General features: G+C 36.3%; 3 protein-coding genes across 3 annotated transcripts in view; all 3 read right to left on the reverse strand.

The window, feature by feature from the left end:
- Positions 1–14,309, reverse strand: part of LOC134652821 (potassium channel subfamily K member 18-like) — a 236,122-nt gene that overhangs the window by 99,806 nt on the left and 122,007 nt on the right. The gene's annotated exons all lie outside the window — the stretch shown is intronic.
- LOC134652792 (uncharacterized protein K02A2.6-like) lies at positions 659–1,649 on the reverse strand. Its single transcript, XM_063507958.1, has one exon. It carries the CDS (start codon positions 1,478–1,480, stop codon positions 704–706), a length of 777 nt encoding a protein of 258 aa, XP_063364028.1. The 5' UTR covers positions 1,481–1,649; the 3' UTR covers positions 659–703.
- LOC134652793 (uncharacterized) lies at positions 1,670–4,834 on the reverse strand. Its single transcript, XM_063507959.1, has 2 exons — positions 3,764–4,834; positions 1,670–3,564 (listed from the first exon to the last, which is right to left on the reverse strand). The coding sequence occupies exons 1-2, from the start codon at positions 4,646–4,648 to the stop codon at positions 3,559–3,561; spliced, it is 891 nt and encodes a 296-aa protein (XP_063364029.1). The 5' UTR covers positions 4,649–4,834; the 3' UTR covers positions 1,670–3,558.

Here is a 14,309-nt window from a genome sequence, read left to right on the forward strand (position 1 = left end):
GAGATCCCCGAAATATATATATATGTAGGATGGAGTCCAAAATTAAACAAAACTTTCACTGGAAACACTTTTTCTTTATTTTTTCACCATTTCAGTTACAGTTCACAATCCGCCATAGCTCTCATCTTCCCTCTCCTTCCCACACTCTCGCTCCTTGTCGCACGCTAATAGGCGCGTTCCGGATTAATAGATGTTACAATCAAAATTAAGAAAAAATACAAATTAGGCTCCTACAATCGGCCGTCCTGTAATTCAGGCTGCCCACAGCCTGAGCCAAGGCTTATTAAATTATCTACCACATTTTATAACAAATAAAACAGTTGTGACTTAAATATAATGAGTATCAGAAACAGTCTCAGAAAATCACATTTTTTTTTTTTACAATCTACCACCACCACTATATACTAATATTATTACTTCTTTGAATAGAATTAAGATTCTTATACAAATAGAAAATCTAAGAGAAACATGTAACAAATTATACTAACAGGTAGTACTGTTTTTTATTATTATTATTACATTTTATTTCTAAGACCTTTTACCTACTTGCTATATTATGATTAAACTCCAAGATAGATGCATGCAATGGTACTTGATCACCTTATGAAAATGAAAAGAAAATAAAACAGAAATGTAACTCTGTACAGTTAATTTACAGTTACACCCTTTATTGCCAACACCTATATTAACTGGTACTGCTGCACTAAGGCCACCGTTTCATGTGATCCACAGCGGTTGTGGTCTTCTTTGGTCCCTCTGAGCTATTATCCACTTTTATCACCTCATACCTGTCTCTTCCCAATTCTTTTATAATTCGGTATGGGCCGAAGAACTTTTGTTTCAATTTTAAGGCATTGCCAAATTGCGTGCGTTGAATGGCTACCAGGTCACCCTCTTTGTAGGGTTGCCCTGCTATTCTGTTTTTATTGTAGGTCTTGCGGTTCTCTTCCTGAATTTTTAGTAGTTGTGCCTTAGCTTGCTGCCTCAGCTCTTCTCTATTTTCAATGAACTCATTTCTACTTTCTTCATCCAATAGTTCCACTAGTTTGAGCTCTTCTTTGAGTTTTAATGTTGTACCGGTCAGCAACTCGAAGGGTGATGTGTTAATAGATCTCTGATGTGTACTATTGATTGCCCGCTGTACCTTACTGACATATTTGTACCAATGACCGGGCTCTTCAATGCACATCTTTGCCAAAACCGATATGATGACCCGTTGAAGGCGTTCCACTTGGCCATTTCCCCGAGGTACTCCTGTTGTTACTTTGACATGCTCAATACCCTCTTCTTCACAGTATTCGGTGAACTCCTTTCCGGTAAAGGCAGTACCTCTATCGGTCACTATCCGACAGGGGTTTCCATAGTCCTTCTGGTGCAGTTTTAGTTTTTCAACTGTTTCCTTACTTGATAATGTTTTAACTGGGTATATCCAAACAAATTTGGTGAAGGCATCAATAACCGCCAAAATATAATTGTACATCTTTTTGGTAGCATCCAGGGGCCCCAGATGATCACAATGTAAAGTAGCCAGAGGCGTCTCTCCTTTGTCTATAGGGTTGAGAAGCCCTTCCTTTTTTCCTGACTTACGGCTGGCCAATATGCAGGGTACGCATGTGGACAAAACTTTATCAATTTTCCTATCCAGCTTACTTATGTAATAGTCCTTTTCCAAAATACTCATGATCTTCTTTTTTCCAAAATGTCCTACTCCATGAGTTCTTCGAATAATTTCCACATCCATGATTTCTGGTATCACCAGTTTTCTCTCTATGCCCTTGTAAATCACCCCATTTTCCACAAAATAGTCTTCATACGACCTTTCCTTCAATATTTCTCTGATGGTTTTTAAATGGTCGTCCTCTTCTTGTGCTTTCTGTATACGGGCATGTAATTCTGAATTAACAAAACAAATGTTTCTGCTTAATGAGTCTACATGTGGCATTTTTTCCCCAGACCGGTGTACTATAGTGAAATCGAAATCTTGCAAGAACATGATCCACCTGGCAACCTTTGCACATACTTCCTTCTTAGTCAGCGTCTTCTGGAAAGCTTCACAGTCGGTAACTATCTTGAATGGTATTCCTATTAAATATTTTCTGAATTTTCTTACTCCCTCTACCACTGCAATGGCTTCTAACTCATAACTACTGCATTTTTTTTGTGCTTCAGTGGTTTTTCTACTCATATAGTGGACTGGATGAAGTTGCCCATCAATAGGATCTTTTTGTAGTAAAATTGCTGCATATCCCAACTTTGATGCGTCTGTGTGCAGCTCTGTCTCCAACTGGATGTCGAATATCTTCAACACTGGGTCACTGCATAGTATTGCCTTCAATTTCTCAAATGAACGCTTCTGATCCACTCCAAAGGTAAATTCGCCCAGTCTTAAAATTTCAGTCAATGGCCTTGCTACTATAGCATAGTCCGGAATGAACTTCCTAAAATATGATGTGAGTCCTATGAAGCTATGTACTTCTTTTAGGCTGGTGGGCTCTGGGAATTCATGTACTGCGCGAGTCTTATCTTTTGAAGGTTTCACCATTCCATTCGTTATAATGTGGCCCAAATACTCCACCGTTCGTTGCAGCAACTGAGTTTTTTTCCAATTTATTTCTAAACCATATTCTTCTGCTACCTTCAACACTTTCTTCAGACGCTCCAATCCTTGTACTTCATCCTCAGCCAAGACAATTAGGTCATCTATAAATATCAGTACTATTCCCTCCATGATGAACTCTCTAAAGATGATGTTAATATATCTCATAAAGTATTTCGGGCATACCGACAAACCAAAGGGGGCACGCAGGAACTCATATTGGCCCTCTGGGTTACTGGTCACAAATGATGTATATTTTATTGAGTCCTCTTCAATTGGCAAGTGAAAAAATCCATTTTTGAGGTCTAGCGTACTAAAGACCCTGGCTTTACTCAATTTGTCGATGTGGTCATCAATCACTGGAAGTGGATATTCATCTTTGATCATCTTTTGATTGACTTTTCTGTAATCCACACAAACTCTGGTAGTTCCATCCTTTTTCTTCACCAACACCAGAGGACTGGCATACTCTGAATAACTAGGTCGTATAATGCCTTTATCTAACCATTCTTCGATTTGAGATCTCACTGTTTCTTCTTCTTTAAGAGCTAATCGCCGTGGTCGTTGCACAACTGGGATATCATCTTTTAACACTATTCTCAGTTTAATAGGGGCATCTTTTATTTTATTTGGTTGGTAAGATGCTCTCAATTCCTGGACTAAAGGACTCTCAGAATCGTTTGTCGAAAACAAGCACCACCAGTCTATGATATCACCTGTCCGTGGCCTCACTGCAATTGCACCTCCATCAATTATAATCACTGTGTTGGCAATAAAAGGCTGACCCAAAATAACTGCATAAGACATGGTACCCGTAGGTACAACAAAAAAAATAAAATCATAACGATGACCATCCATTACTAAATTGTAGGTAAACTTACCGATTGCATGCACCTTACCACCTAATCCCGTCAAAGTCGTCTCCTCCCGTTCACAACACTGAATGTTCACGTTCAAATTGTTCAAGTCTGTAAACAAATCAAACGAAACCAAGTTAAGGTCACTGCCCGTATCTATTAAACACTTCGCTTCAATATTAGCAATCTTAATCATCTTCGTGGATTTATTAAACGAACCGTCGTCATTCACATTAAAAACATTGGGTCTCTCCAACTTATAACTGTCACTGTCAGAAACGTCAGTGTCAAATAGAATGATTGAACTGACCTGTGACGTTTCATTCCATTGAGCGTTTTGTTCCGCGCAGCATTTACATTCGTTCTTACGTACAGCGCCCTCTGTGAACTCGGTTTCGGCAAACATCGATCGCCGATCGCGCACGTTGTTTCCGCCTGTATTGCCAACATTACGCGGAGTCGATGCTGTTGCTAGGCCGCCATCCTTACTTCCACTGATGCTGGCCTTGCAATCAACGCCAATATGTCCGTAGGAATTACACCGGAAACACTTAATGCCGCTCGAGCACCCACTAGCCAAATGCCCCGGCTCACCACACTTGAAGCATCTCTGTTGATTATTTTTTGTTGTATTTTCAGTGCGCGTACCTTCACTCCGAGACTCTTGACGAGGTTTCATCTTTAGTTTCATGGCCTCATAAATAGCCAGCTTGTCTTTTAAAGCCGTATACGTAGTCACTCCGTATAGACACATTTTGTTGACTTGACTATCTGGAATTCCGTCAATGATATACTGTATGGACACATAGTCAGGAAACTTAGCCCTTTTCCCAAGTTCTTTCATTGTTAGCATATACTGATAACAGGTTTCGCTGGGTTTCTTTCTCCGCGTACTCATGGTTTCGTGCATTTCTTTTGAATTGATGCTATCAGGAAACTCTTTCACTAGTGCCGCTTTGAGATCATCATACGATTTAAAGGCTTTTTCGGTTTTCAACCACAGCTCCGCCGTACCCGTCAGAGATTTACGTGCAATAATCAACTTCTGTTGTGCAGTCCAGCTAAATATCTCTGCATTGTCCTCGATGTCTTGTGTCCATTTTGTCGAACTGTAGGTCAGATCCTCGCCGCTGAATTTTGGAACGGCTTCGGTCATGAAGAATGCGCTCATGGGTTTTGTTGTCTCGTCTGTCATCTTGATTCCTTCTCGTGATCGACTTCTTAATGGGCTTCGTTACCGGCGCCGCCGCCGCTCGCGCCGGGCCACGCGTCTTTGAGGTTATGTCGTCGTCGTCTTCTTCGTTAATCGTCGTATTTACACCTTATTTCCACTTCATTCGAGCAATCCCGGACGAGATTTGTAGGATGGAGTCCAAAATTAAACAAAACTTTCACTGGAAACACTTTTTCTTTATTTTTTCACCATTTCAGTTACAGTTCACAATCCGCCATAGCTCTCATCTTCCCTCTCCTTCCCACACTCTCGCTCCTTGTCGCACGCTAATAGGCGCGTTCCGGATTAATAGATGTTACAATCAAAATTAAGAAAAAATACAAATTAGGCTCCTACATATATATAAATAAACAAGAATTGCTCGTTTAAAGGTATTAGATAACCATATAGAATTATAATTCTTATTTTGGGGTTATTACTTAATTACGTAAAATCGGCTAACTGGATCTTAGTGACCAGATACAAGAAGTCCACATTCTCCGTTGGCTTTAGAGTGCGTGTTCAGATATTTTTGAGCACCGCGGCCGTTCTGACATATCAGATGACGATTGTACCTGCACTTACACTCAAGGAAATTTTTATTCTGGAAACCATTATTTAATGAAGTTATTTAGATGGAGATGTTTGTATGGAAATTAATGAGGTTCAGAAATAAATAAATAAATAATAATACTGTGGCAATATTTAAATAGCATGACAAATAAAAATTATTGCATATTATATTAGTGACCTGCTCCGGCTTTGCACTGATTAACAAATTATACTCCCAAACCTTGATGAAAGCCTTATGAAAATCCGTTCAGTAGTTTTTGACGCAAACATACAGACAAACAGACGCGGCGGGGGACTTTGTTTTGTAAGGTGTAGTGACTAGTCGTGAAATAGGTATAATAACATTTTACTTTCCTGCGGAACTACTTACCTATTTTGCCTTACAACTTACTATTTTAAAAGTGTCACTTTGTGACATTTCATTTGCGAAATAACCTCTGCAACTATGCCTAATAAAACGTTCCATTACTATTAATTAACAAACCCAAAACGAACTATTACTAGTCCCAGATGCCAATTCCGTTTATAATTTGTAAGGTTTTGATACGACCTTGAGTCATAGTAATCAGGCACTCTGAAAAAAAATAATTAGTCAAAACCAAACTCACCAAGTAATTCAAAAATGTTTAAAAGTAATAAACAAATAATTTTTATATCGTAAAACCGATTTTGGTTAGAACCAAACCAACCTGTTCAGTCGGCCAGTGTCATACATATTTCGCAATTCCCAATTTTTGTGATTAATTAAATAGTTTGTTACTGTTATACAAACATTTCTTTCGGTGCATCTCACGCGCGCCAATAGGTATGTGGTCTTGAACTGATTTCGTGAGGACCAATCAGCGTTAGCGGCTCACGCCGATTGGTGCAGCAGGGCTCGCTGACTCAAGGTCGTATCAAAATAAGTTAAATACTATATCAAATCGTTAAAGCAGAATCGGCCGCTCAGAAGCCATTAGTCTGGAAAGCTATCAACCGCAATGATTTAATGCACACATTGAATCGCTTTGCATTCCTAAATAATCTAAACATGCACTGAGGCAGATTCGAACAAATAGATGATTTTGATCTCATTTTGACATCATTCGCACATTATTCGTGCAGTTTTTCTCATTGGCGTTAGCTAGTGATAATATGAGCCCGAAATAAATGTCATCTACGAAGAAAAAAACCACTAAACCTCCAGTGTCCAAGGCTGGAATCGAACCAGCGTCCTCCGTTTACGCGACAGATGCCTGAACCGCTCGGCCACTCGGCCACGGTGGCATGGGTCGAAATTTCCAAGTATATAACAATTTCCTGAAAGCTTGTGGCGCCCCCTGACCATCCCTAAGGTAGAACAGTATGGTTCGACCTTCTAGCCGAATCAACTCATGTGATTTTCGGGCTAGTAAAGAGAGATGGCGCTGCCATTTTGATACTCTAAGAAAAAATTAAATACTTTCTATAAAAATATTTTAATTTATGTTATTTTCAGTAGACACAGTACCGCTCCGCTATCGCTTTTCAATCTCATACCCACTGACTTAATATAAAAGAAATAGACACACAAAGCAGAACAAAAACGTCAACAAATGTGGATCCCAATGACGTTTCGCATCATTTGCATTGATGATAAAAACGCTTACGTAAATTTTGAGTCAAGATAAATGTTTCGTACATAAAAGAGCTTAATGTCGTAAGCGTTAAGTGTCAAATTTGCAAACAGAGGTACCAACACTGTTAAAAAATTTAGTCCGATGGCACTAACGTAACGTGACCATTGTATTTACGTCAAACTAAAATAATGAACGAATGGAGTCGCTTTGTATACTTTAATATAATTTTACAGAAAAATCAAAATAAGAAATAAAACAAATTTATATTCTTCCTTAAACTATCGCGGTTATTACTCATTATAACTAACGTACACAGGTTCTTGGTATGGTTTAATTTTATCGGGAACCCTTAAAGGATCACTCGTGTGTCTGTCTGTCCGTCCGTCTGTCACAGCCTATTTTCTCCGAAACTATTGGACCAATTAAGTTGAAATTTGGCACACATATGTAAGTTTGTGACCCAAAGATGGACGTGTAACGTAAATAAATGAATTTTAAATATGGAGGCCATTTTTGGGGGGTAAATGATAAAATTAAAAAATAAAGTTTTTCAAACTATATCGTGTTACATATCAAATGAAAGAGCTCATTGTAAGAATCTAATTTTTTTTTGTTATTTTAGGATATATAGTTTAGCAGTTATTCAAGAAAATAGGCAAAAAATGACCCCCCCCCCCTCTTATCTCCGAAACTACTGGGTCTAAAATTATGAAAAAAATACACAAAATAGTTCTTTACCTATAGATGACAGGAAAAACCTATTAGAAATGTGCAGTCAAGCGTGAGTCGGACTTAATGTACGGAACCCGTGGAACGCGAGTCCGACTCGCACTTGGCCGGTTTTATTTAAAGTATTTAACTAAACTAGAGTCTGGCTACTGAAATATTACACAAATGTTTGGCGGGAAATTCAAAAAATCTTAGGCTGGTCACACTTTGTGTAGTAGGAGTTATATCTATGATACTAGAAAATATTTTTGATTTTCTGTGCTCACGTAAGGTACCTAAGAATATAAGTTAAATATACGTTGACGTGCACTCAAAGTCAGCTCAAATAATTTCTACCAATATGTAAAGTACACACAACGATAAACACATGTTAACACTTTCTCACCATATACCATTGTAACAAGGCGAAAAATGAATTGTAGTGTAAATAAGACCTAGCTCGATAATACCGTAATATAAATCCATCACCAAAAAAATTACATAAGTACTATGCCAAATATGCTAAATGCTAAGTATCAAAATATTTATAGAGCTCCAACCTCATAATTTGTTTACATTTGTGTAGGACTTGTAAACATTGCAGTTTTTCGCATTGTTTTTCGTTATGCAACGCTACACGTCGACTTCGCACATTGTCGTAATGATTTACGAGCTTAAATAATAGTTTGCGGACCTCACTCAGTATTAAAATTATAAAAAATATTTAAAATAAACCCCTTATAAACCGCAAACAATTTGAATGAATGATATAAATTGACAACTGACTTTTAGCTCTTTTTTAAAATCATAGACAATTAGTGATACAACAACGAAATATCTGTCAACAATTTTTGGTTAGCCAGACTCTATATATGACCTATACATTAAAATAAATTTAAGAATGCAGTTTAAAATGAACTGACTTACCTTTAAGACAGGTTTAGCATTTGCAGTTAGTCGATGTAGGCCCTTATTGGTGGTGTATATGTCAGAAACAGGGAAATGGGCCGAACACACAAGTGCCGTTTTGAATGGCTTAAAAAGTGCATCACCCCTATCTCTTGCTATAATAGCAGTCCACTCTGCACGTCGCATAGGTTTTCTTGGAAATCTTGAATTTAAACATAATAATATTCCTTATGAATTCTATATAAAAATTTAAAAAAATATAGACCTCACATCGACTCATTGGATTTTTGTTCCTTGACAGGGATTCTTTGGTACTAACAAAATAATTTATTCAAAACCGTGAAATGACCACCAGATTACATAAATTCTGTAATGCTATCAAAAGAACTAACCGAAAGAAATAAATTCCATCCTTTTTCCTTTTTTAATCGTTGTTATTTTTGCATATTTCTACTGCACATTTCGTCATTTTTGACAACTTCACATTTGAGCGTTCCAAACAAGACTAAACGAAAAAGTAACGCGTGATCTGTTTTCACGTTACTTTTGCGGGGCCATTTTTTGCGGCTGATTGGGTATCCAGTTCTTTATTCTACATCAATGCTCATACCCAATAAGGCCACTCAGCAAGCTTCGTGGCCCAACTGAAAAGCTCTCCATTATATCACGATTGTATAAAATACTATTCTTTGACCATTTATTTACGCATTTTTCAGTCGGAACCACTGTAAAAGTTCCTCCGTATGACCGACATATTTCACGTGTCAGAACTGCGGCATAAAAAAAAGAACAGCTTATAATCCTCTCAACAAAATTATGTCGACACCTTCAGAACGAAAGTTGACACGCTTAATGTCAATCGTTCAAATTTCATTAAATTTTATACCTTATTCCCATTTAATAAGGATCACATTTCATCAAGTTTGCATACGGCAGTTATTTACCTTGGACGAACTTAAGAATAATTGAATGAAAGTTTAAATGATGAAAAAAGTTTAAGGGGTCTCCTTAACTTACCTTGACGGAACCTTCCAAACTTGATGACGTCGTTTTGACACTTTATTTGAATGAAGGTCGTTAAACTTCGGCGTTTGGATTAAAAGGAAGGTATGGATCAATAAATTGGTTTAGTTTAATAGGTACACATACAGGTAACTAATATTGTTGATGTGGGACAAAATTATTGATCTACTTACCACTTAGGCGGTTGTTATTAACGCATCGCAGGGGGCGTGGCCTAGGAACAAACTTGTATAACGGTCGACGCACATGTGCGTCGGTGGCAGTGAATATGTTAACCTCTTATGTCTTGTCTTATGTTGATATTAAGGATTATATTTAAATCAATAATCAAAATCTCTGTTATTTAGCCATATATCCCGATAATTTCCGATGTGGCTTTATAAACAAGCAGCCGAATCCAGCGTTAATGTTAGCAATAATGACCCATTTGTTATCCAGTTACAGAGTCAGGGAAATAAACAAAATAACCGCGGAAAAGTGCTCTTTACCGCTCTTGGGGATTAATAGCGGTTGAGAGAATTTGATTTATGGCTCTTATCTGTAGTAATTTGGTTGGTAATGAAAATTTATGAATTATTATCTGCGTATTTAATTTATATCTTGAGATTTAAAAAAGATGACATAAGTACTTACATAAAGACTATAATTGAAGGAAGAAAAGAAAAAAAAAGAGGCAGAGAAAGGCCGAGACGTGCGTTTTTGGATCAAGCTAAAGATAAAATGAACGTAGTGACGTATCAGGAGCTCAAAATAGTGGCAGAGAGAAGAACAGAATGGCGACAAGAGCCAGGCTCTTAAAATTGTGATGATGATGAAGAAATAAATGCTACTTAATGCTTACTTAAATAAAATAAATGCACTGAATACATTTAGTTCGAGGAACATATAGGCAAAAGAATTTTAAGGATGAATGTTGATGGACAAAGAGCGGATAGAAGACCCAAAAAACGATTGATGGATTGTGTGAAAGAGGATATGAGAAAGAAAGAAGTGAGTGAAGGAGAATGAAGAATGCAAGAGAAAAACATGCTGTGCCGACCCCACATAGCGTGGAATAAGGGTAGGAGGAAGAGGAAAGGAGGACATTTAGTTAGAGGGACATTATAACGAGTTCAATGTACCTATAGCTACTCACGGTGCTAAATAAATTCTATCCTACTTCATCTTAACCTTTCTCAATCTCGTGAGTGTAAACCCTTCATTCCACTCCATCTTTCTTTGTCTTGGACTCGTTCTATCCAATTTTTTCCCTCAGTTTAAACCCTTGTTCTTCGTAAAAAATAATAACACTTTTTATCTTTAGTTTTATTATGTGCGAAACTAATGGTTCCGTTCGTTTCACAATAGTAGTTTATGTGACTGATACATAAAGAGAGCCCTTAAAGCCAGAGTGTGGGTTTAAGAAACGAACGTTAGTGAGTTTCTTAATAGGATCACACGAATGTTTTAATGACAAATTATGAGATCAACTAAATTGACGTTTCGTATCGATAACTGTTTTAATATCTATGGATACTAGAATAGATGATACCCACTTGAGTTTTGGCTGCTGTTCCAAATTTAAACTCTTAACGTTACAAAAAATCTGTAATGTAATAAAATAACATTAAAGTACAGATTTTACCTACTACCACAAATAAGAAAATTCTCATAGTAAAATTAGTTGTAATAAAGCTGGTCATTTCCTACAGTTTCTGAACGCATTATAGGATTAATGACATGTGTGTAGATAAAATAATATACGATACTCATGTTATATAAAACAAGCCTGATTAAGCTACAAGTTATCTAGTTTCTTGAATTTAATTTGCTGATAATAAACTTCGAAGGATTCTCGAAATACAGTGTAATATTCCTTACAAAGCTAATTTTCTTGCCCTATATTCGCACTCGGATGTTTTATGGCCACAGATTACTTACATACAAGACAGAGCATTGGTATAAGACTATCAGTAGCCAGTATCATATAACATAAATAGAAGTACAGTCTACGAACGAGAGAGAAAACGTGTCATGCGTTATAGAGGGACTCACTATGATTCGTGATCTCGTGATATGCCTCTAGCAAACATCGGTTTTGATAGGCAGTGAGAGTTCTACACGAAATACTATTATGACTGTATTCTGTGCCGTAATCAATAGGCATTGGCCCTCGACTTTTAATTTAATACGACTCTCGGTCATTCATATTACAAATTTCATATCAACAAAACCTTAATTCTATGCTGAACGGTGTATAACTATAAACTGGTGTATGATGCAACTTTCGGTTGTGTGTCTTAGTAGGTAACTATTTAAAAACGTATAATTATGGTGAATGTGTTTCTTCGCAAACTTCGTTTATTGGAGGTGGTCTGGTTTACAATGTTCGCAAACGCGAATCTTTCGTAAAATGGCTCTCGTTGCCCTGATTTCATAAAATCAACTGCGATCTTCACGCTTTTGGGACTTTATCTTTAAGGTGTCATTAGGTATCCGTTGAATAGACCGCTGCTTAAATGTCTAAGAAATAAAAGTAAATTGGGTAGTATTTGTGATACAATACCTACTCGTATAATATCTTTTTAGGGTTCCGTAGCCAAATGGCAAAAAACGGAACCCTTATAGATTCGTCATGTCTGTCTGTCTGTCTGTCTGTCCGTCTGTCCGTCTGTCTGTCCGTCCGTATGTCACAGCCACTTTTCTCCGAAACTTTAAGAACTATACTGTTGAAACTTGGTAAGTAGATGTATTCTGTGAACCGCATTAAGGTTTTTACACAAAAATAGAAAAAAAACAATAAATTTTTGGGGTTCCCCATACTTCGAACTGAAACTCAAAAAATTTTTTTTCATCAAACCCATACGTGTGGTGTATCTATGGATAGGTCTTCAAAAATGATATTGAGGTTTCTAATATCATTTTTTTCTAAACTGAATAGTTTGCGCGAGAGACACTTCCAAAGTGGTAAAATGTGTGTCCCCCCCCCTGTAACTTCTAAAATAAGAGAATGATAAAACTAAAAAAAATATATGATGTACATTACCATGTAAACTTCCACCGAAAATTGGTTTGAACGAGATCTAGTAAGTAGTTTTTTTTTATACGTCATAAATCGCCTAAATACGGAACCCTTCATGGGCGAGTCCGACTCGCACTTGGCCGCTTTTTTTTAATTAAAATACAAAAGAAAGCAACATGAGAAAGATGAAAAAGAAATGTAGACAACAGGCGGTCATATTATTATCACATTATCAGACAATCAGTTTTTATGTACAATATTTAATAATATGAAATAAACTCCAATATTCTTTGTAGTGACAAGATCCACATCATAATAAAATCATCAGTTTAATATCATTAGTACAGTCAAGGTATACGGACAAAGTGCCAAAAATATGTGTGCCTACACCACCATTTAAGGTAAAGTTTATACATGTTTTTGGCACTTTGTTCGTACCAATATTTAATACTTTGACCTACCTACCTACAAATAATTAAAAATAATTGAATGATTAAAGCTCTACGAAACCATTAAAAGGTACCTCAGCGTAATCTTCAACTCTCGAGGGCTGAGGGTATTTGGACTTTGAGAAATTAATGTTTTAAGTTCGAATATTTTATAATTACCATCGTTAGTTGAAATATATGATATGTATTTCATAAATGAAAAACTAAATGAAGAAATCTTCACCTAAGAAGGTACAAAATATTTTATATTCATATTTTCATCTAGTCTCAGGGGTTTTACATACAGATAATAATATTATGTTCGTTAGTTTTCAGTATGACTATGGGTACTTCATGAATTATTAAGATAATATATGCGAATAGTCCCCTAAGTCCAATAAATTTGACAGGCACGTTTACAACCCAACTTCATATCTCTAGACGCATGCAAATATGAAGCCCAAAGCGGTTACATCATTTACATACTAGTTCTAACAATTCCTAGAACTATATCTGGAGGAGACCTAAATCCTGCTAGAATGGTGTGAGATTGCGGTTTAGTTACCGTTCTTACAACATTCATTAAGATTTATCCTTACAATTCCTTGGACTATGATTATCAGTGGAGACCTAAATAACTATCTGCGTCGGTCAGGACTATGAAAATAATAACGTGGATTGGCTAAACTAGCGTTACTTTGAACTATCAACATTAAGGGTTGTAACAGTAGGATACAGTCAATAGGATTTATTTCTTGTATACCCACAGATATTTTATTGTACGAAACGAAACATTTATCGGTCAATAAATAAGCAACAAACGATTGGAGGAAAGACCTGTAAAAACAGAAGGTCTCGAGTGATTGTTACTAATTGTTTTCTTTCTGTGACAGGCGGATCTGTGTTTTGGATTGCCATTGTGTTTAGCCTCTGATTTGTTAGCCGAAATACACGTTTCCATAGAGACAGAAATAATAGGTACTTGTTATTTATTTGACAAAACAGGTATATAGATGTAATTAATTTGAATATTATAAATAACAACTGAACATAATACCTAAATAAATTAACATGTAGTATTTAAATAAAATAAATAAAAATAAAAAAATAAAAATAGCCTTTATTCCACCATAATTACATTTTTTTCTTTGCATGCATAATTATATTTTTTTTTTAGTTGCATATTCCATTTTGTTGTATTTAAAATATAGTATTGTATAACATTCTAGTATAGGTATTGTTCATAAAATATAATAAAAATCCATTTGACATTCAATTTCGATTCCATTTCCATTATCTATTTTTATCACAGTCATTATTTAAAATATTATAAATAAATGACTATGACGATGACTATACAGCCAAACCAAACCAAACCTACTTGGTTTCATTCACTCAATCTA

The sequence above is a fragment of the Cydia amplana genome, chromosome 12, assembly GCF_948474715.1.
Source record: "Cydia amplana chromosome 12, ilCydAmpl1.1, whole genome shotgun sequence".
Lineage (NCBI taxonomy): Eukaryota > Metazoa > Arthropoda > Insecta > Lepidoptera > Tortricidae > Cydia > Cydia amplana.

Bases quoted from the DNA above. Each gene is read 5' to 3' on its own strand.
- LOC134652792 (XM_063507958.1), bottom strand. From the start codon at position 1,480: ATGTACAATTATATTTTGGCGGTTATTGATGCCTTCACCAAATTTGTT.
- LOC134652793 (XM_063507959.1), bottom strand. From the start codon at position 4,648: ATGACAGACGAGACAACAAAACCCATGAGCGCATTCTTCATGACCGAA.